The 22,228-nt window shown below is 40.7% G+C and overlaps 1 protein-coding gene across 11 annotated transcripts in view; it reads right to left on the reverse strand.

Annotated features, from left to right (window-relative positions):
* KIAA1217 (KIAA1217 ortholog) overlaps positions 1-15,307 on the reverse strand; it is a 107,617-nt gene extending 92,310 nt beyond the window's left edge. For 6 of the 11 annotated variants that reach the window (XR_793853.3, XM_031553863.1, XM_031553864.1 and 3 more), the window contains exons 1-2: positions 15,216-15,307; positions 5,417-5,612 (exon numbers count right to left, since the gene is read on the reverse strand). Coding sequence is in view for 10 of the 11 variants with exons in the window: in XM_031553863.1 (XP_031409723.1) it covers positions 5,417-5,612; positions 15,216-15,284 (265 nt within the window). In the remaining variant the exon portion in view is untranslated. Of the gene's footprint in view, positions 1-5,416; positions 5,613-13,927; positions 14,026-15,215 lie in introns of those variants that run through there. The other 5 variants (XM_010712436.3, XM_010712427.3, XM_031553865.1 and 2 more) reach the window with 3 other exon arrangements.
* Between the last annotated feature and the right edge of the window lie 6,921 nt (positions 15,308-22,228).

The following is a 22,228-nucleotide window of genomic DNA, read 5'->3' on the forward strand; positions in this document are numbered from 1 at the left end:
TTGGATGGCACACTGAGGTAAGTGCTGCTACCTTGCAATATTTTAATTTCCTAAGATCTGTGTTTCAATTCCGTAACTGGAACTAGTTGTTTCAGGCTGTTTTTCTTAAAGACTTGCCAGCTTACTTTAATGTATCTGACCATGACAGCAAATATTTACATGACCTTTTTGCATGTTGGCTGCTTTGCATACGCTGTAAAAAGACAAGATAGGGAAAAATTCTTTAAGATGACTGAATACATTAAAGCTCTCCTCAGTCTTAACTTGAAATGCAGTTCCCAGGGAGCTTTTCTCCCATGAACTAAGCTAAGCTCCTGCTGACTTCATTAGGCTTCAGTCCTGCTCTAAGGAATCCAATGCGGCAGTTCCATTGCTAATAAATACAGACTTCACTTATAAAATCTATGCCGGCTCACAGATTTTCTGCCTGATTTAACATGCCTGCTTTAATTTCTAGCTCATAAATGGTAAATAACAATTAATTACCACCAATATAAGTCTGCTTCTTTACTATTTATCTTTTTCTGCGTAAGTAAGTTTTACAATGCATTCCATACACAAAGTACATTCCATATACACAGTTATTTCCACCATTGGGTGGCAGCAACCAAGCTGCTTCTCTTTCTGCAAAAGTAAAATGGTAACTGAGTGTGCACGTACAGCCCAGAAAGCCAACAGGATCCTGGACTGCATCAAAAGAGGGGTGGCCAGCAGGGTGAGGGTGGTAACTGTCCCCCTCTACTCTGTGCTCATGAGGCCCCATCCTGAATACTGCATCTAGGTTGGGGACCCCAGCGCAGGAAAGATGTGGAGCTTTTGGAGAGGGTCCAGAGGAGGGCCTTCTGATATTTAAAGGGAGATTATAAACAGGAGGGAAATCAACTATTTACATGGGCAGACAGTAACAGGACAAGGAAGAATGGTTTTAAACAAAAGGAGGGAAGATTTAGACGAGGTGTCAGGGGAAAGTTTTTGATTGAGGGAGTGGCAATGTGCTGAAACAGTCTGGCCAGAGAAGCTATGGATGCTCCATCCTTGGAGGTGTTCAAGGCCAGGCTGAATGTAGCCCTGGACAACCTGATCTAGAGGCTGGCAACCACATCCACAGCAGGGGGTGAAACTAGATTACCTCTGAGGCACCTTCAAACTAAAGCCATTTTATGATTCATATAAACTATGGCCCTGAAACTCTTTTGAATAGGCTTTAAGAATTTCTGCAAGAACTGCTGCTAAAGATCCAGGTGTTAGCATTATAATCAGCATTTCCATAGAAAGCAGAAGCAAAACTCTATAATTTGTGCCTGCTTATACTATGGGCTGAGGGGGCTAACAAAAAATATTCAAAATATTCCATGACTGTTTAAGATCTTCCTCATGCCAATCCTTAATCATTTATGTAATTTCACCGCTGCCATAATCCCTCCAAAGGCAAAGAAAATGCAAATGTTGGCAAGATCAGACATTTCTGTAGAGGCCTTTTTGTGTCACCCGATTTTAGGCACAGAGTTGGAGTGAGGAGCCCACTCACACTGTGCTTGTCAGCCATTTTGCCTGCAGCAGCCAGACAACCAACTGCCCACAAGTCACTGAGATCCATCCTTCTCCTTCCCTTAGTTCTCAAACAAACATGTCTATGCTTTTATGGAAATCGGTGTTACTACTATATTCTCCCTCCCTTGCTGGAGGTTGGCAATCATACCCTGCCCTTCGGGGCTGCAATGATCATGTCAATCTTTCTGTTACCACAGAGGATGCCAGCACCCACCCCTACAAAGCACCAGGCGATCCTCTGCAAAAATGTGTTACATGAGAAATACTATAAGCGGAAATATTTGCCAGCCCTCATTGTACCCACTTGCTGCTGCAGTGGCCTTGCTGGGCGCTCGTTGGGCTCTGCTTCCTTTAAGGGAACTGCAAGTGAGGTCTGTTGAAAGCTTTTGAGTGCTCTCCAGGTTTCAGCTGATTCTCCCTCTGACAGTTTTGCTAGATAATTTTTTTCCCACAGTTATCATGCTGGAAGAAATCCCAGCTTTCAAACAGACATTTGAAAATACATGTAATTTTCTCTTGCGCAGTGAATTAATTTATTCTAATACTACGCTTTGTCTCCAGGCTGCAGACTGATGAGAGAAGTGCCAATTTCTGAAGGATCTCTCAGCCAAGAAAGACCTTCCTTTCAAAAGCTGTGGCTGAAATTTTACATGGACCAAGAACTAGAATACAGATTTCTGGGTCAGCTCCTCATAGCATGAGACAGCCTCACATGTCAGAGCACCATGTCCTGTTTGATCAGTCCTGACTGACACAACCACGATGCTAGGGCAGCCAAAACGCATTGCCGCTATTCCTTTTCGGCTCCATGTTAAGTCAGACCACAGTTGAAAAACAAACCATTTCAAATGCAGTTAGTAAGATAGGAAGCTGTAGAAGAATTAGAATTCCAGAGAGAACATCTATTTTTAAAAATAATAGCACTGAGATATTACATGCAAAATAAATAAAAATTCACTTAACCTGATCATTTTCCACAATAAAATACGTTGGCTGATGATCAAACAATTTATAATTAAATTAGATTAAATTTAAAAATTAACAGAGTTGGAAAGGGAGGTGATTATACATAGTTGTTTATAATCAGATGAAGAGAATTATTTTCAGAGTGTTATTAAAATTAAGATTATAAACAGTTTCCTGTTTTTTTTAAAACAAACACTGCCCTTGACCCAACAGGAATACTTCAGAACATTGTTCACAGCAGCATTAGCGTACACTGGCAGAAAAGACTGAAAAAGATGTTACTGTAGAAGAAATTAACTGAAGAATAACAATTTAAAATTGAACTATTTTAAAATCATTTTTAGATTATCTTTTCAAACAAATTGCTTGCTATTAATAAGCCCCTGGAGCAACTTTGAAATAACATACTGTGGTTGGTGACAATGTATTGTCTCCTATTTGGCTGTGCGACGATCCCGTAAGCCACACATATAGCTGTGACCCTTCCTCCAACACAAGGGGGAGATGTCTTATTTTGTTCCAGTTTCAAATCTAAAAACCCCCTCAGTCAAATGTTTCCTATCACATTCCCTCGTATACATTCTTTTTCTGTCTGCATGTTGCCTGCACGTGCTGGGATAAACCAGAGCATGGACTGGCTTAGTGTAGGAATGATGGGTTGAGATGGGATGCCTTGCATGGTCTGAAGTCACTCCTGTTAAATAAAATGGTACACCTTCACGTGACAGTCTTCCATCAGGAGGCAACACAATTCAGTATATGCAACAGATGTTAAAAAATGGTATTTAAGAATGGATTACATAATAGCAAGCTCCTGCAGCTCTGGTCCTTACATCTCAGCAAAAAGATACTCTCCAACCAGAATAAATTCAAAGAATGGTAGTAATGACGATCAAGTGTATGGGGTGGTTTCTGGGTACGGAATATGTGATTATAGAAGCACTTCCCAGCCTGGACAATAAATGTCCTGAGGGACATGAGAGAGGCCTGTAAATTGAGAGATTGCCTGAGAGAACAGACAGGGATCTAATATTTGCTGTCACTTCCAGCAAAAGGACAAAGAAAGACAAGATAAGCAAATACAAAACAAAGCAAAAGAAAAGCAATGGTTGGGTAGTAAACCAACAAAACATGCTGCCAAAGTCACAGCTATGGTGTTGTGGATGCAAAAAATTTACATGAGTTCAAAGGGAGACTGAACAAGTACCTGGAGGAGACATCTCTAGAGGGTTATTACACAGACAGGAACCATAATCAGGAAATCTCTAAACTGAAGATAGCTTGAGGGTGGGAGAGCACACCTACACTCTTACTCTTGCCTTGGTTAGCTGCTGAAGGTCCCTGCTGTGCTGCAGACAAAATGTGGGGCCAGGAGGACTCATGGTCTAATCCAGTACGGCCTTCCTTATGTTCCTATCACCAGGCTTATTTGTAGTGATCAGCATGTGAGTGTACTGTCATTTTAAGAAGTTTTGCATACTGACAATAAAAACTCTTTTTCTGGGTCAGCTTCTGGGGAGAAAACACTGCACAAAGTACCAGTGCACAGAAGGCCATCCCTTTTGATGTCAATGAAAAGCTGTTTATCAATTCCTGGCTTGCACCTCATGCAGAATCTCAGAATTGAGGTTTCCCACGTGACCTAGGGAGAGCACATGTACATGCAGGAGATCCCAGTGCTGATGGATGATGCTGATTGCCCGCTGAAAGCCTCCTGGAGAGGCTGGACCCCACATCGCACAAAATCCTTCCAAGTCCTGATCCACCTCACATCACACTGAGGCAAACACAGAAATCCTGGGGGTAAAACAAGCCACACTGAGGACTCCCTAGATAACAGTGATTAACAGACAGAGATGGAATCCTCTGCTCATCTATAAGACATGCACTGCAATCTTGCTTTTAAAAACAACTCTAAACCACAAAGTAGTGTGCAGGTCAGAGTATTAAACGTGTCAGTACTCCAGTGGGCACCATTGAGCAGAGCCCAGCCCTTAACAACACCCCGCTGCTCTGCCCTCCAACGCAACACCCTGTCCTACTTTTTTTCCCAATTTATTTTGTTTTTCAGATACCATGACACTTGACAGAAATTGTCTTAGCTTGTTGAGGAATAGGTAAAGTACAGTGATAAGCTTACAAGCTTATAAATTATTTACAGCCCAGCCTTCGTTTTATGTCACTCTCTTTTGGAAGAGGAGATTTTAAAGGAAAACAGCATTTCTGTTTATTGCCTCTGAGCAGAAACATACCTTCCTCAGCAACCCGCACACAACAGCTTAACTGCCCTCTGGTGTCTTTCCTCAAAAAAAACAGGCAGTACTTGCTCCATCCATCAGCTGATAAGTCTCCCAGACAGCACCCACTGTTAGCACAGCAGCTCCAGCTCAAAATGCATTTCAGTTCAGCCCTCCGATATGGAAATAACAAAGAAAAAGGCAGCAAGTGGAGCTGTATGCCTCTGTTTCTGTGTCAGTCATGTCACTACCCAGGTGGAAGGGCACTGCCCTGAAGAAAAGGGCATTTCCATCAGTGTATCTATTCACATTCTCTTGATCAAATAGCAAATCTTTTCTCTGAGAACTAAAACTGCCAGGCAACGATATTTCTAGGTTATAGACCTAGGACTAGGTCTAGCTTGGAAGAGATGACGAAGAGACAAAGCCAGTATCTCCTGTCAGAAAATGTGGGCACAGACTTGTACAGAGTTCACATCCACACAGTAGGCTGTTATACTACAAAAATAATCTCACCATTCCCCCAGGTTAGCCAGTACCCCACACTGAGCTTAGTTCTGAAAAGTAACCTTCTACCAAAGCCTTTATATTTTATAAGCCTATTTTAAATATAGAAAGTATGAGCTCAGAGTAGAGAGCAGAGGGAGTGAAGCAGGGCTTACCCAGTGATCTCTCCTTGGTTTGGTTTGTCGACCGCACCACAGGAAGGCTCGCCCGCGTGCGGCTGCCCCTTGAGAAGGGAACTGGGGAATCACCCTCAGACATGGCCTCTAAGGAATCAGCAGATGCTTCAGATAGATGCTCTGTCTGGTCTCCCAAATTGGGCTGTGGGCTCTGCGATGGTTTCGGGCTTCTAGTCTGCAAAACAGAGTGTAGCATTATTTGTCTACTGGAACCAGAATATTTGGGGGAGGGGCGGGGGGGGAAGTTGGGGGGAGGGAAAAAAAGAAAGAAGAAAGAAGTCCAAACTTCTACAAATACTGGTACAGTGAAGGTCACTCTTGTGTAGGTTATATAAGAAAACAGTGTCCTCGGGTATTCTGCTAAGGATTTTATTGTTGTACATTCACATTGCAAATTTCATTGCTAACAAGGCCCTCAGGGCAAGACGTGCTGAAGAGATGTACAGTAATGCCATTCCCTGATGCTGAAAAAACCACTGCAGCATAGGCATGTCTACACACACAGATACTGAACATTTAAGATCAGAAAGGTATTCATTGTGCTTTCTTAAATTTCCACTTAAACCTTCAGCATACAAAAGTATGAAGAGGACAGTAGTAGCACAGTAGCATGTCAGTGTCAATTAAGCTATTTGCTGCTGAAGTTAGAGAAAAATTTAAAACACTATTCTTATGTTGACCAGTCTACTAAGAAAAATACCCTGAAAAGAAATTCTGTGATACAGTCACAAACTATCAGTCTCAAAATATGCTGCTATGACATCCATGAAAGGTACAGGTCATGCAGCTAGGCCACATTAGCGACCCAAAATTTCTATCTATAGTCATATATATATAGTCATATCTTGCTTTTTGTCATATCAGCACATATAAAAAATATCTTCACTAATTGACCAAATTAACTATGATTTTATTGGGCAATCACATTACCAAATTCACTGAAAACAGTAACTGAAAAGACAGATTCTCAGTAGAAGACAGGGAGCTTCTTCTGTGCATTTCCACTGACACGATCACCGTGAGACCTGCGTAATAAAAACGCACTCAACAGGAAATACAATGACCTGAGCAATTTTTGCTGACTACAAAGAGTACTGGCATGAAGAAATACACTCAATACTGTTTGCTCCATTCAGTGAAACTCCCTCAAGTAACATGCTACAGTTACTTTGCAAGAACAATTTTCCAGTCTCTCAAGCAAATTCATTATCATAACAAACTAGAACAAACACTGTACAAGCAGAAATTTAAAGCAAAGCAAACTCACCATCCCAAAACAAGTATGTAAATATAAAGTTTTTAAAGGGCTTTAAACTGCACCAGACACAAGATAGCATAAAATACACATGGTTTACTTTTCCCTATCGTTCAAGGCCAGATGATAGTACATTTAAAATCTCCTGTATTAAAACTAACTTCAACCCTACATTTGAAGACACTGTTACGATCTGGAAAAGTTTTCCCTTTTTTCTGGAAAGCCAAGATGTTGTATGTTTGTTCACATCTGGTTCCTTCCATGTTGTTTTTTAAGCAAGATGAGGTGAACTTGTTTCAGTAATGGCATGTATCAAATAATACTCCCTATGTGACCTTGAAAGTATGAAGAATTTGAACTTTTATTAGATTTTCATTAGCTGGCTATAGAAGCTTGTTGTTGCTAAGCTGTCTAGTTGCTCACCAAATATAATAAACCAGAAATATCTCATGAGAAACTAAATCCTCCACTTCTGAAATGTTAATATTAAATATTAGGTATTATTCAATGTCCTGCAATAAAGTTGTTCAAGAGCATTGAATTTCTGCAGGAGTTCAAGTTAACAACATTTGTTCTCAGTAAACTAACGTACACTTTGAAGTGCCTCTGACATGGTCAGCACTAGTCTGCAGGTTGTAAATACAGGATTCTGTGTCTGAAAGCTTAGAGAGGTGACAAGTGACTTGCAAACACAAAGAATTCGATTACTCAGTGTTTCTTCATTCAGCTTTCCAAAATGGCTTGGAAATCATCACTGCTGAAGTACATAGGTTGCTCTAAAAGTAATGACTTCTATTTATTTCCATGGAAACTACAACAGATACAAGAAGCACAACAATATTATTTAATAGAGCAAATATTCCACTACAAAACGCTATTTTTCAGCATAGTCACCACCATTAGCTATGCATTTTTCCCAGCAAGGAACAAGAGACTGAACGCTGCACATATAAAAATCTGCACCCACGGAGGTGACCCACTGTTTCACAGCTGCTATGTACATGTTCATCATTACTAGGAAAATGTTGTCCATGCAGTCCATCTTTCATTGGCCCAAATGGATGGAATTTAGGAAGCACAAAATCCAGACTGTACACTGGGTGCTATAGGACAGTCCAGCCAAGATTGGTAATGTGCTCCACTGTCTTCAAACTGGTATGGGACCAGGCATTATTGCGTTGCAAGAGAAAGGATGTCTCCTTGTCTGGCCTGACTCTGGAAGCTTGAGCCTTCAGCTTAGGCAGTGTTGCAGTGTAGTGGTCAGAGTTGGTGGTTTGTCTGGAAGTCCAGAATGACCACCTCTTTTCTATCCCAAAAGACGACGCACATTTCTTTGACCACTGAGGGCTACATCTTGAACTTTTCCTTCAATGGGGAATTTACATGTCGCTTCTCTGGGGACTGCTGTTTTGACTTCAGCTCAGGGTGCTGACACCACACCTCATCTCCAGTAAAGACACAATCCTGGAAACTGCCACCTTTAGCCTCAAAGAATCATAGAACAGTTTGGGTTGAGAGCCTCAAGGATCATCAAGCTCCAACCCCAGCTTCATACTGATTCAATAGGTCCTGACAAACTTGCAAATGATGTTCTTTCTGTTTCTGAGTGAGCATTTGTGGGAACCACTTGGCACAAACTTTGTGGTAATCCAGCATCATTGTTATTTCCAACACTGAAACTGATATTCAGCTAGATATACAGTTTTCTGGTCATAATCTGTTGATTTGCACAGATGAACTGACGGAGATGCTCTTCATTTTGTAGTGTGATAGCTGTGCGTAGCTGCCCACAATGTGGCTTGTCTTTCACATTGCTCACTCCACAGCCAAAACACACCATCCACCTCACTGTGCTCATATTCACTGCTCGGCCTCCATAAACCTTCAGCAATCATCTGTGAATGTGAATAGGTAATTCCTCCATGCAAAAATAATTTCAATGCCATCCCTCTGCTTCATACGCACTTCCATGTCAGTCACCATTCTGTTACAATGCCCCTCTGCTGCCATCTGTCACATTGCAACAAAATGTAACGGAATATCATCAGAAAGGTTCCACTTCTACTGCCATACCACCAACATCCACCTCTGATGTCATCAGCCAACATAATGAAAAAGGAGGCAATACTTTTGGAGCAGCTGTTGTATTTCATTTACATAGTTATATTGAAGGAGTCCTACAAAATCATGTCATTACAGCTTCATAACTCCTTGCAGTGATTAATAACTTAACCTGTAGGTATCCATTAACAGGATGCTAGAAGGCATGTGATAATCCTCATCTTCAAGAAATATTCTGATAATCACGCTTATTTTGCTTTTCACTCCTCTATTTCTCTTTCAGTTGAACCCCCAGATGCCATCAGAGTCGTGCCATTGCACTTTATCTACATATATGAACAGGTGCGTATTTAAGAAGTAAGGAGATAATGCCATAACCACAAGCAACTAGTCACAGTCTCAGTTGTGCGCAGTATGTCCTGTAAATGCACAGATGGAGACAACCTCAGCAATGTCATGTTTCTTTGGCTGTCCCCGGGGCAATTCTTCAGCACTCAACATATGGTCTGACACATCCCCCTGAACTAAAAACATCCCTTTCAGCAGTCCTCATTCCATTCTGCTCAGATATGAAGCCCAGTCCTACTCTTAGTATGGTATAAATCCATACTATTTCTACTCTAGAAAGTGAGGTTGCACAAATGTAAAACTAATCCAAGCTATTCTATGATTAATCAAATCCACTGTGTATACAAACATCCCTTATGAAAGATTTCGTGCTACTTCTCTTGCTCAATTCATGTCAACATTGTATTTCAGATGTAATTCTGAATTTTAAACAGATTATAAAAAACCTTCAAACACAGTAACGGAGGCTATTCAAGTTACTGGGAGATACCAGTACACATGTGATCAAAAAGCATTTTTATCATTGGCAGTGCACACCATGCTTAATGCTACTTAATAACCAAGCACATTCTTAAGCAAAACTTTGGAAAACTGGCCCATGAAGTGGGTAGAGGACAAGCAACATTTACGGAGCCATAAACTGCACAGACTTGTAACGACAGTCAAAGAAAGCAGGACAGAAACATTCAGCAACACCCAACCCTTGTAGCGTGGTGACTACAAAATCAGATAAATCAGACAAATGGCAAAGAAATCTTAAGTCATACCCTACGTATATTTTCATAGCATGTTCATTACTGTATTTAAAATTTTCCAAAATTTTAAATACTTAATTATGGGGAACTGGTATGCAGATAAGAATTTACAACGTAAGTGTTCAGCATACAGCTCATCTTTCAGGAAGTATGAGAGCACAGGCAGAGCCACAGAGTGGATGGATGGCTGTCCCTGGAACAGGCTGGCACTGTAACTACATGCTGCAGAGATCCAGTAAGAGCAATGAATTAGATGTTACTACATCAAGGTGACTGCTTTTTTAATATGCCTGCTAGCAAGAAATACAATACTTTACACAGAAGAAAAGTCAGAATGCTCACAAAGAAGGAGTACTGTCTAAAATCATGACAGTTATAAGAAAATACTCAACACGCACATGCAAAACCAAGGAAATACCAGCACTTTCCTAGGCACACCGTTGGGATAAGTGCCCCAAAACAGAAGCAGACTTAGAGCTAAAGCAGCAGGGCTCTGTTTTCTCCTGTACCAACACTGCTCAGGCCATAATGTCCTCAGTCAGACACAGCTTCCCCCACAGCTATGTGAGCAGACTGCTTTGAGTTGATCTTTCAGCCAGCTGAGCTGAACTTCCATGCTAGTACTGGGTAGGAAGCTCAGCAGAAACAAAAAGGCCAAAAGATGAAAGATTCTGGTGGAAACTTAGATATAATTACAGAGTGTTTTGAGATGATGATTTTATTTAATCTTTTTTGGAATACAAGGACGTACATCTCTGTAATCTTTTCAGAGTATCATACAGCAGTTACAGAAGATTCTGTATCTTCTAACTGTTCTTGGGACTTGATAAAAAATAAAGCTATGGCTAATCAAGCCTCACTGTTGCTGGCTGGCTGACACAGCTTGTCCAAAGCATGCACTTGTAATGAATCTGCTGTTGTTTCACTGACTCAGAAAAAGAAGCAAAAAAGTACATGGCTCAGTGAAGCAGTAAGATTTCAAATAATGAGCAGTGAGTCCAGAGGTACCTGAATAAGTAAAATGTGGTAGAGATGCCAGCATGGCGAGCAGTCCCAGGGCACTAGAGATGCCCCCACATGCCACCGAACCACTGCCTCTGCCCAGATGCCCTCCTCTGCCTCCAGGTATGCCCAGATAGAATCATTTAATTACAGAATCATTAGGATTGGAAACGACTACTAAGATCATTTAATCCAATAAACCAACAGCCTATCGCCACCATGCTCACCTTTTGACATGATGAGTTCTATTGCTCTGCTCAATTTCCTTCCATGCTCATTATGCTGTTATTTACCACACTAATCAATATCTCTGATTTTATTTTCATTCTTTTCCTTTTCAGAAAACTGCAAATTTCACTTCACACATTTGCACACACAAAAATAACCTAGCAGGTTTGTACCTGTTACCTGAAGAAGGATTTATTCTTCTCTTGATCAATTTACACTTTCTATTTCCTATCTCCAGGAACTTCCTTGGTCCTTATCTTGACTGAAAGTTATCTCTTAAGGAGAATTATCTTATCGTGTACATCTTCAGAGTTGCTAGCATCCCTGGCAGCATATGAATGGTAAACAAAGAAATAAAGAAAATAATACAACTCTCATAAAATAACTTTCTTTAAGTATGCACTCTGGAGAACACACTTAGCACAAGCAAAGGAAGCAAACCAATATTTGACTTTCTTACCAACATTTCAAAAATAAATAAATAAATAAAAAAGAAAAAAAAAGAAGAAGAAAAACAAAAAGAACAACGGAGATCTGTTTTTCGTGACCTTCAGGTAGATTGTTTCTCCTGTGACTTGTGCCAAAGACGGCTATGGATACAAAACAGACTGCAAATGCACATATAAATAGGCTGTGTTTAATGTATGATGAGTTTATTAACTCTGAAATATTGTCACAGCACATGTGCTCTTATTATCACAGCAGTCGTATTTCCTCATCCCATTTGCGTCAGCTCCAAACTACCGTTGTCTGAAGGAAGGATCTGCTTCTTCCAAAGATACAGAGTCTTCAGGGTCCTATATGATCCCAACTACAAGGTTTTACTCGTCTGGACTAGTAACATAACTGCTGCTGGAGCGAAAATGAATACTACCTACGTGTTCCTACTATTAAGAAAGTATTATAACAATGTTTTCCATAGTGCTTTATCAGAAAATTTAAATGCTTACACACACCTACATACAACTAAATTCCTATTACATCTATGGAATGGATGCACTCACATACAGAGACAACAGGCAGAGACCTCTTGAAAAGATGCTGCACCAAAACTCGTTGCAGTCAGTCCCACTGCGAGGCACTCAGCCCACTGCAGCGTGGGATGCTGCACCAAGTGGGTGCCTCACCCATTTCTGTGAATATGTTTGAAGGCAGAACTCTCTGCCTATGGAAGGATCTTTACCAGCATTCTCTGTATACACTGATGCTGACCACAGTCTTTTTTCTCTGAGCAGAAAAAAAAAAACAAAAAAACCACATCTCATCATTTGTCAGGATTTATAGCCATATTTTTAGGAGGAATGACATTCAAACCATGTGAAAAATCCACACGTTTTCCCAGGAGCCTTGCATGGCCAGCTGCGTGCTCCCTGCTGTGGCCGGCCGCCAAGTCCCATTTCTTTTAATCCTGAGGACAGCCGCTGCTGCTGACTGCCACGCTCCCTGCTCGGCTTCTGCAGGGCAATCCCCGAGCTAGCAGGGAATTTTTCATGCAACTCTACTATAAATGACAGACACAGAGCAACGTTTCCAGTCTTTGGTTCCCAATTGTAGGCACGCAGATACACTGAAGCCTGTTTTTCTGGAAAGCAGTGTGTTTGCAGTAAAGATATTCATTTGAAGCAATAAAAGCTGTAGGTGCTCAGCACTTATGCTGCCAGACCTCTTATTCAGATGTTTAATTGGAGGAACTCGCATTTGAAAATGTGCCCTGAGGAACTCAGCAGCCTGCCTAAGAGCAGCTTAATTAGTCCAGACAAGTCCAGACTGAAATATGCAACATGCTGTGGCATCTCTTTTGAATACATGAAATATAAAAAATAAAAAAATATCCAAACCAACCCAAGTAATCCATGTTGCACTACAGAAATATTTCTCAGAATGTTTCTACCCAAGTCCAAGGCAGATTTTTTTTTTCTTTTTACCAACACTAGTCCGAGATTTTAAAGTGGAAATTACAATAAAATGAAGACATAACAAACAGTCATAAGCAAAAATTTCACTGAATGAAAGAAATCAGAGACACAGAGCTCTGCTGTATTCTAATGCCTGGTGACACGAAGTATTTATCTACGTGAAAGCTCAACTCAAGAAGTAATGGATCACCTCACCACTTCTCTCCACAAAGGCTTCCACTGTCCCATCTATTCTGCTCGCAAAACTCACCCCTTCACGGTCTCTGTCATATTCTTGCATCATAGCCTCAGTTTATTATTACTTTAAGTAAGTTACCCATAAATTGATGCCCGGGCATTAACATTTATCTTAATTAAAATCTTATGGCAGCTTCAGTTGGGAGCTATTTCTCTTTTCCCTCCTAAAAACCCCACTGTGAAGTGTTCACAGGACAGAATGATCCCTTGTTCCAGGTGGGAGACAGCTGCACCTCATCAGCTGCAGGTGACTTCTACCTACACAGCCCCCAGAAGTGTCATGAGAAATTCAAAAATTCAAAGGGATGATTTAAACAAAAACTGTCATTATGCTGATTAAAGGGGAAAAATCCTTACATGCTTAAAACCACATGCAAAAAGGAAGAAAGAAAGAAAAATAGAATAAATACCAGATGCCTAGATGTATCTAGGGGATAGCATGTTCTGATTCAAGAAAACGATTATCCACCCAACCCTTTTCTCCCACACATGTGCCTAAGGAAAACGGGAGGAGAGTCTGTTTTTGTGGTGTCTGTTTCCCAAAGCAAAGGAGCACAGTGCAGGCTCCAGCCCACAGCTGCCCTGGAAAAACCTGTTTTTCTGATTTCTAAAAGCGAGTGAGGAGATCTTCATTAACACATTATTTTAAAAATAACCGGGGGAGGGGGAAGAAAAAAGAATCCCTCACCACTGATGCTGGTAAGTGGGAGGGAGGTCGGTGAGTGAGACGGGGCTGCTGCAGGAGTGGTGCTGTGCCACAGCGGAGCTTCACATCCTCATTGCCCGCTTGTCACCATGCCCTTCTGCTCCTTCCTCCCTTGGCACAACAGCGAGAAGCCCCCTTGCTCCCCACACCCTGCCACTCCCATCTTCCTCGTGGTCAGCATTTTTATTGGCCCATTGAAATTCTCCAAGTGGAAACAAAAGCAGCGGGGAAGCAAATAAGCTGCGTGCTCCGCGGCCTCCTTCCTTATTGGCAGCACGTGTAAGCTTGGTGCTTTCACGGTTGTGCTTTTGTAGAAAGAAAAAAAGAAAAAAAAACCCACACTCACTAGCACCTTTCAGAAATGTATCTAAAAGGTGTGCATCTGTGCACTGCAAGGGTGGAAAAAATCTGTAGCAGATATCCATGGAAGAAGTCACATAGAAATGGAAGAGGAGTCCAACAAGTAGAAAGACGTGACGGAGGGGACTTCAGAGGCGCTCAGGAGATTTAAACAAAAATTCCCAAGAGCCGTGGCCTTCCCTCAGCCAGCCTGCCTTACATTGAGATGCAAGGTGCAGAGAAATACTTCCAAATCCGCATGACAGCAGGGGCTGACTTTAGACAAGGAAAGTACAACCCCAAGATGCAGAAGCATATGTAAAACAACGTTAGCATATTCTACATTGGAGCTCTTTTAAATGTTAATTTATATTTCAGCTGGGCCCCCCATACTGCTCTCCGGCCATTATCCCACTTGGGTATCCAGCAAGTGTTTTCCTTCAACTTAAATTCTCTCAAAAAGATCAATTTGCAAGTTGAGAACTAAGCTTTTTAGCACATGAAATGCAGAAATATTTACTTCTGCATCCACAGATCTGACCTCAACTTCGCAGAAACTTTTCTTTTGTAACAAATACATACATAAAATTAGAATTGGGTCAGCTGGTAGGGACCTGATTTGACTGATTTATGTAAGACCTCCCACTGAATTTTAGTGGGTTTCAAAACATCTATCTGAAATACAAGTGTGGACTTCGTATCTATCATGCCGTTAAAGGAAAAGTCAGAATTAAAAAATCATCAAAGGATGCACATGCATCACACTCCCATATGCAATTAATCTATATGAATGACACCACTTTCAGAGGGAAAAAGCATGCAGATCTGTATTTATTTGAGAGCACTAGTTGTGATGCATACCACACATAGTTAAAAGGTAGCAAACTCAATCCACAGCAAAGTGCAGAAAAAAAGAAAGTACAGTACTAACTCTCTGAGAGGATTCAATTTTCATCAAGTACCTTTGAATGTCAAGTTCTGAATGAAGGGAGACCAACATGCACTGCAAAACCTGTGGATCAAAGAGAGAAAAGAAGGGGAGGGGGAAAGATAATTGTTAACAGGAAAGGAAAAAGGAGAACAAAAGAATTAAAAGAGAATAACCTCTACATCCTGAAGGTATACTGAGAGAGTAAAGGAGAAGAGAAGAGAAGAGAAGAGAAGAGAAGAGAAGAGAAGAGAAGAGAATAAAGGAAAGGCATGTGTGTTCTCTCAATGCTTAATATGCAATATTCTCAGGACCTTTTTCTGGACTTAATTCAAATATGCTACATGTGGTGGTAAGTCAAAGAGGCTGAGAATGTTTTTCCTGATAAAAGAGTTAATGGCAGAGAGTTTAGTCACACAGATTCAAAAATATATATGTAGCAACTGTATCTGACAAGAAATTGTAAAATATGCATTCTTCCAAAGGAATGATACAATTCTTGGCCGGAGTTAGCAGCAGTCATTGTACTACAGAGTGGGTTTCTCACTTACTACAGAGACATGAAATCCTTTCAGCACAACTTAGCAATATTATATTTCTCTTGATTAACCCAACTTAAAAAAGAATAAAAGATAAACCATGATATGACTAAGAAGTGTCCTCCAATTATGTTTCTCTTAACTATTCCACATCTGATCTTAAAGAACACAGACTGAGATGTGCTAACTGGGTTTAAAAGCAAAAAAAAGAACAAAAACAAACAAACAAAAAACAACCTCAAATAAACAAATATCATTCTCCAAACACATGAATGAGATGCAAACTGGAGGGCAAACTGCCTACTGATGTTTGAGACCTTACAGGTGGAAGTCCTATATTCTGTTTAGACTTCATTTGCCTGCAGGGTGCAAGGTGGAGGAGATTGCATGCTACGCTCTGAACAACCTTCTGCAAGCACTGGATTTCCCTCAGCCAGCACCAGGCTCCCATGACAGCTACTGTCCCATTACAACATGTAACTATTCGCACTAGGCAAATGAGTGCCACTGCACTGATAACAAGGGCATCATTGTTAGAGAATCTTACTTAGCAAATAACTATAATGCCAACATCGTAAGTAAGAGAGAAATTCAAAGAATCTCTTGAATTTTACAAATCCAGGGAATATAAGCATGAGTGTTGATTTTGGGGACAAGATAAGAGAGATTCAAGTATGTATACTAAGATTTTTCATTAGTTTCTATTGGATACTTTGGAAGGGCAGTACTGTTCTATTTAGACAGAACAATAGGTCATTTTTCTCCCTGTAATAAATGCATCACTTACAATTGTTCAAGTAAAATGCGATTTTTACAAATATGCCATTTATGCAAACACAGTACAAATTAAATGTAGCCTTCCGGCAACAACTGGATAAACTCCAGTTCCAAACCACAATGACAAAACAGTCTGTTGCTAATGGTTTTTCATGCATTTATAATGTCACCGAACCACAAACCTGAAAAGTTCTGTCTGACCTTTAATTAAACTACGCTGATTAAAAAAATAAAAAACTATGGATTTTCTAGCGACAAAACCCATCTCTTTGCTAAATATGTGAGATTTCCAATGAAAAAAAAATTATACTGCATTTCTGCTTGAAGTTTGGTCTTCATTACATCTCAAGAACACAGTTTGGAAGGGCCATTATTTTGCAGAGTGGCAGAGTCAAAAGAGAGCATCAGTCATCCTCCCTAAAGAAACTGCATAAAACCAATGCAATCTATATAGTTTCCTCAAGTCTTGACATGCTCGTGGGGAATTACAACTATGTGCTCTTTCTCTGGAATTTCCTATTCCCAAAAGAAATTAGGAAATGAGGGACCCCAGCCCCAATCCAAGGAAAATATTGTTCTTTTCCCTCCTCTTTGAGAAATGCATTTATTTTAATTCTAAAGCAAATAGGTGAAGATTCATAGTTAAAATACATGAAACTGGTCCATCTAGGTCTAGGAGTCACTCTCGCCTTTTACCAGAGTCATTCTAAAATGCTATGGTGTTGCATATGATGCAGAATTCAGAATTAGCTATCTCTGTATAAACACAGTCTAGTAGGAAAAAATGAACCAGGCCCAAACACCGAATGACACCAGCAGTACAGCAGAACACTGACTTCTGCGCCAAGAAGCAAAAGAGGCCTCCTTGATGCTATACAGCCAACTTTGGGTCACCTAAAGAAGATCCAGACATGCCCACATGGGAGAAATATAATCAAGACCATTGCTGCAACCCACATAAAGACCTTATTATGAATGAAATTTGATGATAGTTGAGTCTGACTGCAAACCTGAAGCATGGCCTCATTTGGAACTTTCCAAAATATTTCTTAACTTTCTATATTCCTTTCCAAATTCGACACCACATCGATGCCTTCATCAGAAGTCTGGTGACCTCAAGTGTATTTAAAGAGGGAAAACAGTAATGATCTGTTTCTTCTTTTGCTCCTAGACTGTAAAGGAGTTTTTATTTTTTTCTAACTGTGGGCATGCCTGTGGATATATATAGCAAACAATAATGGGAAATGAATTCAAGAAGAACTCAGCAACTTCCACATGCAGCAAGGGCTGCGATCTCCACATCCCAGGGACAGGTTCCTGTGACAAGCCCTATCTCCAGCTTCCCTTGTTGACTCCATGAATGTACTTCAGAGATGTGAAGCATCAGAGCGAATAACCTACATGAGGGGAAAAACAGGATGTGGAAGAAAATTCCACAGAAGATTAACAAGCCATGGATGGGACTTAACTAAGAATTGAAGAGCTGTGGAGCAATGAACACTCAATTAATGTGCTCTGAGCAACCTCTGGTGGCCAGTAGGTAGGATCCTGCACTTCCTACTAAACTGAGTCACGCAGGGCCTGTGCCTTCTATCCCAGACATCGGATTAGCTAGTTTGAATGAACCACATTTGACCAGCTTCACCAGCAGAGGTGAGTTCTAGTGAGCTGGGCGATGGCAGGGGTTTTTGCTGTCTGTCACCAAAGGCCCTGCTACCAACTCTTGGGCTAACATGAAAGAAACTGGTAAATACAGGCAGGTAGAAAGTTGATATGGAGAAAATCAACAATAGAGCTTAAGTAATTTCTTCTGGAGAAAAGCAGAAAATGTTGAAGGCCAAGAAAAAGAGTGGAAGACTTAGCTTGAGACACCACATCCAGCTGATGAATGTTTGCACAGCTTCGTTAACAGTAGGTGTGAGCAGAATGGGATGCTACGTGAAGAAAAAATGATTTCAGGAGCCAGTATCTGCAGTAATGAGAAAAGTACCACAGAGAAAGGAAACAGCTGACAAACATGTTGCTTTTGAACTTTAAACCTAAACCTTTTGCCCTGGGAAAAGGTGTAGAAAGCTAAAAGTCATCAGAGGAAAGCAAAGATGCCAGGAATGTGGGGAATGTCATCAAACTGAGTTCTGAGAAATGTCTGCTGAACACTACTGTAAGGTAGTACTCAAAGGGTTAGCATGTAGTAACTTAGGGAGGACAAGGATTAATATCTCGAGGCTGACTGACTGTGTTGGCCATTATTCTAGGTCTTTCAAAACAAAGGTAAATGAAAGGTATGCCTGCCTTGTGGGATCTGCTTGCTAAGCAGATCAAAGGAAAGTATTCACCACTTTAAGCAGGATCAGGCCTGTTGAACACTGAAATGTTAAGTCTCCAAAGGAAAAAGCAGATGCTTGAGACACTTGTGTTGATGATTTAGTAGGAGACATCTGTCCCCCTGAGTCAGCCTGAAATAATGTCACAGAATGGTGTTGGGAGTACAGTGTGCTCCCACAGCAGGAATGCAGCCCTGCAATTCTTGCTGATAGTGCTGATACAATTCTCAGTGCCTTTCACTGAGGTACTGGCAGTGCTGCAAAAGCGGCCATATCGAGGAGAATGCTACACTTTTCTTTTTTTTTTTTTTTTCCCTAGCCTGTGTAACAGTCACTTGATTTATGTTCCTGATGGATCTCAAAAAGGTAGTCTTTACAAAGGAAGAATACATTAAACACACTGCATTTATCATGGGTTGCCCAGGAAGATGACATTGCTGCCAGGAGAAGTGGCTAAAATCAGAGACATGCACAGATGTTTGGTATGAAGCAAAGTCAGGTTAGCCACAACATTACAGTGCCAATTAGTGTTTCCTAGGCTTACATCTCTGGGTGATATCCTGCAGAGACATGCAATCAGCTGACAATGGAGGTAAATGATAAAGCATAACAGGCTAGAGATGAGTATGTAGATGATGATACATGACAAAATGAGATGCTGACTCAGAGGACTTCTTAAACAGCTTGAGAATGAGGAAAGGAAATGAGGATCAACTGCTTATTTCCTGTGCACAATGGTTTTGTAGGGAAGATACAAGAAAGTGTTATTGTTCAACAGTGATGGGATGGGAAAACAGGGTGGTAACTCAGTTGATTCAGGCCACAGGCGTTTTTCTGGTAGAAATTTTAAGTGCACAGATACCTGGCAAAACAGGGAAAGGGTGAAGTCTTTTATCACATGAAAATACAAAGACAATGTACAGGGTAAACAAGCAACCTGCAGGAAACAGGCATGCAACTGCTGAAAAAGTGGAGGTGGCCAGAAGGGTCCAAAAAGGAAGCAGAGAAACAAAAAGTCAAATGTAAACAGGGAATGAAGTCAGAGGGAGGAGAACAAAGCAAGAGGGCCATGGAAACACTAAGACTACTTGTTTTTCAGGATTTACTATTTTCAGCAGGCTCTAGTGCTACAGCATCCCTCATAGTGAGTTATTTGGCTCTCACTCATTGAACATTATAGCTGAAAATGATGTTTGTTACCTTGGCAAACTGTATTTTTGAAAATTCCTAAACAACAAAAAAAGTGAAAAGAATCTCCTCTCTGCTGTTATTTTTGTCTTTTTTTTTCCCCTCAGCCTTTGTAAAAAACTTACTGAAAAATTGTGCTTCATTCAATTTTAGGGAGGACTAAAGCTAAAATAATACAATTTTATAGAATATTTAATAAACATTCAAATCAAACAACCAAAAAAGAGAACTTTTAAAACATCTCAAGGGAATCCAAGTCATATTCCAAATCATAATTTTTAAGGAAATAAAATAGTTACACCTGTTAAATTAATAACTGTTTGGTCATCAAGGAGTACAGAAGATCTCTTGAGTCACACAGCCTTCCCTTTTCTGTTGTCACTCCACTGACGTGGAGATACCATATCACAGCTCCATATTTTTGCACTGCCTGAGCAGAAATACAGTATTGTATCTGTACTCCACATTGTATGGCTAATACGACAGAAAAAAAAATCACTTCTTTTTCATATGAAGCGACTTAATAGCTTTGGGGCTTTTTTGGGTTGTTTTTCATCGTTTTTTTAAGCAAGGTCCTGCAGGGTACTGTATGTTGCAGTCTTGGTTCTATTATCTTGCTTAAAGATATGTGTAATTAAGAATATGAGAAGTCCACAAGAATATTTTCTTAAACTAAATTGGGCTTGAACTTATTTGGTTGATCTTCAATAATCTGTAAGACTGTGCCCTAATATCTCATCAGCCCCTTCCCTTCCCTTTCTTCTTCAATATAAAAGTAACCAAGACAATAAATGAATAAGTAATTTTAGTATTTATTATGTGTTTGATCCTTTCTACGGCTATTCAAGTATCACTATGAAGTGAAACAGGAAAAAAAACCATTTGGTACAGGCAAGAAAAAAAATGTCAATTTGGTTGAGTTCCTCTGAGATAATATTAACCTGATTTGAACCTGTGGACCTGAATTAGCATCTTTGTGTGTGTGTGTGTTTCAAAATTCTGCATGTTAAAAGCTTAGTTGTATAGACATGGAAAACTGAAGAAACAGTAACAGAAAATCTCAACGTTTGTTGCATGATGCATACCAGTCTGCAACAGGATACCTCAATAAAGAAAACACTGTGTCACCCATTAATTCCAGTAAGATTTTAAGGGAAATAACCAACTTTAAGGTAACGGTCAGATTAGTCATTTTAAATCACACAGAAACAGGGGCTGCTCCAAAAGTATTGCCTCCTACTTTGACTACATTGGTCCATATCAGAGACAAATGTTGGTGGTATGGCAGTAGAGGTTGAACCTTCTCACCAATATTCCATTACTTTTTGTTGCCATGTGACAGATGGCAGCAGAGGGGAGGTTTGACAGAATGGAGTCCAACATGAAAGTGCAGATGAAGCAAATGTGTGGATAAAATGGCACCCACTGATATTCACTGATACTTGTTGAATGTTTATGGAGGCCCAACAGTGGATGTGAGCGCAGGGAGGAGGTGGGTGCTGCATTTCAGCAGTGGCAACAGTGCTGTGAAAGACAAACCACATTCCAGATGGCCAGCTGTCACACCACAAAATGAAGAGCATCTCAAGCAGCTCATCCACACTAATTATAACCAGGGAACTGTGTATGGAGCTGAATATTGGTTCCAATGCATTGGAAATGCTAGTGGCAATGCTGGAGTGCAGTTTGCGCCAGGTAGGTCCCACAAATACTCAAACAGAAACAGAAAGAACATCATTTGCAAGTTTGTCAGGACCTACTGAACCAATACAAGGCTGAAGGCAAGGCTGAAGGTGGCAGTTTCCAGGATTGTGTCTTTACTGGAGATGAGGTGTGGTGTCAGCACCCTGAGCTGAAGTCAAAACAGCAGTACCCAGAGAAGCGACATGTAAATTCCCCATTGAAGGAAAAGTTCAAGACGTAGCCCTCAGTGGTCAAAGAAATGTGCGTTGTCTTTTGGGATAGAAAAGAGGTGGTCATTCTGGACTTCCAGACAAACCACCAACTCTGACCACTACACTGCAACACTGCCCAAGCAGAAGGCTCAAGCTTCCGGAGTCAGGCCAGACAAGGAGACATCCTTTCTCTTGCAACGCAATAATGCCTGGTCCCATACCAGTTTGAAGACAGTGGAGCACATTACCAATCTTGGCTGGACTGTCCTATCGCACCCAGTGTACAGTCTGGA

This window comes from Meleagris gallopavo, chromosome 6 (genome assembly GCF_000146605.3).
Source record: "Meleagris gallopavo isolate NT-WF06-2002-E0010 breed Aviagen turkey brand Nicholas breeding stock chromosome 6, Turkey_5.1, whole genome shotgun sequence".
In the NCBI taxonomy this organism is placed as follows: Eukaryota; Metazoa; Chordata; class Aves; order Galliformes; family Phasianidae; genus Meleagris; species Meleagris gallopavo.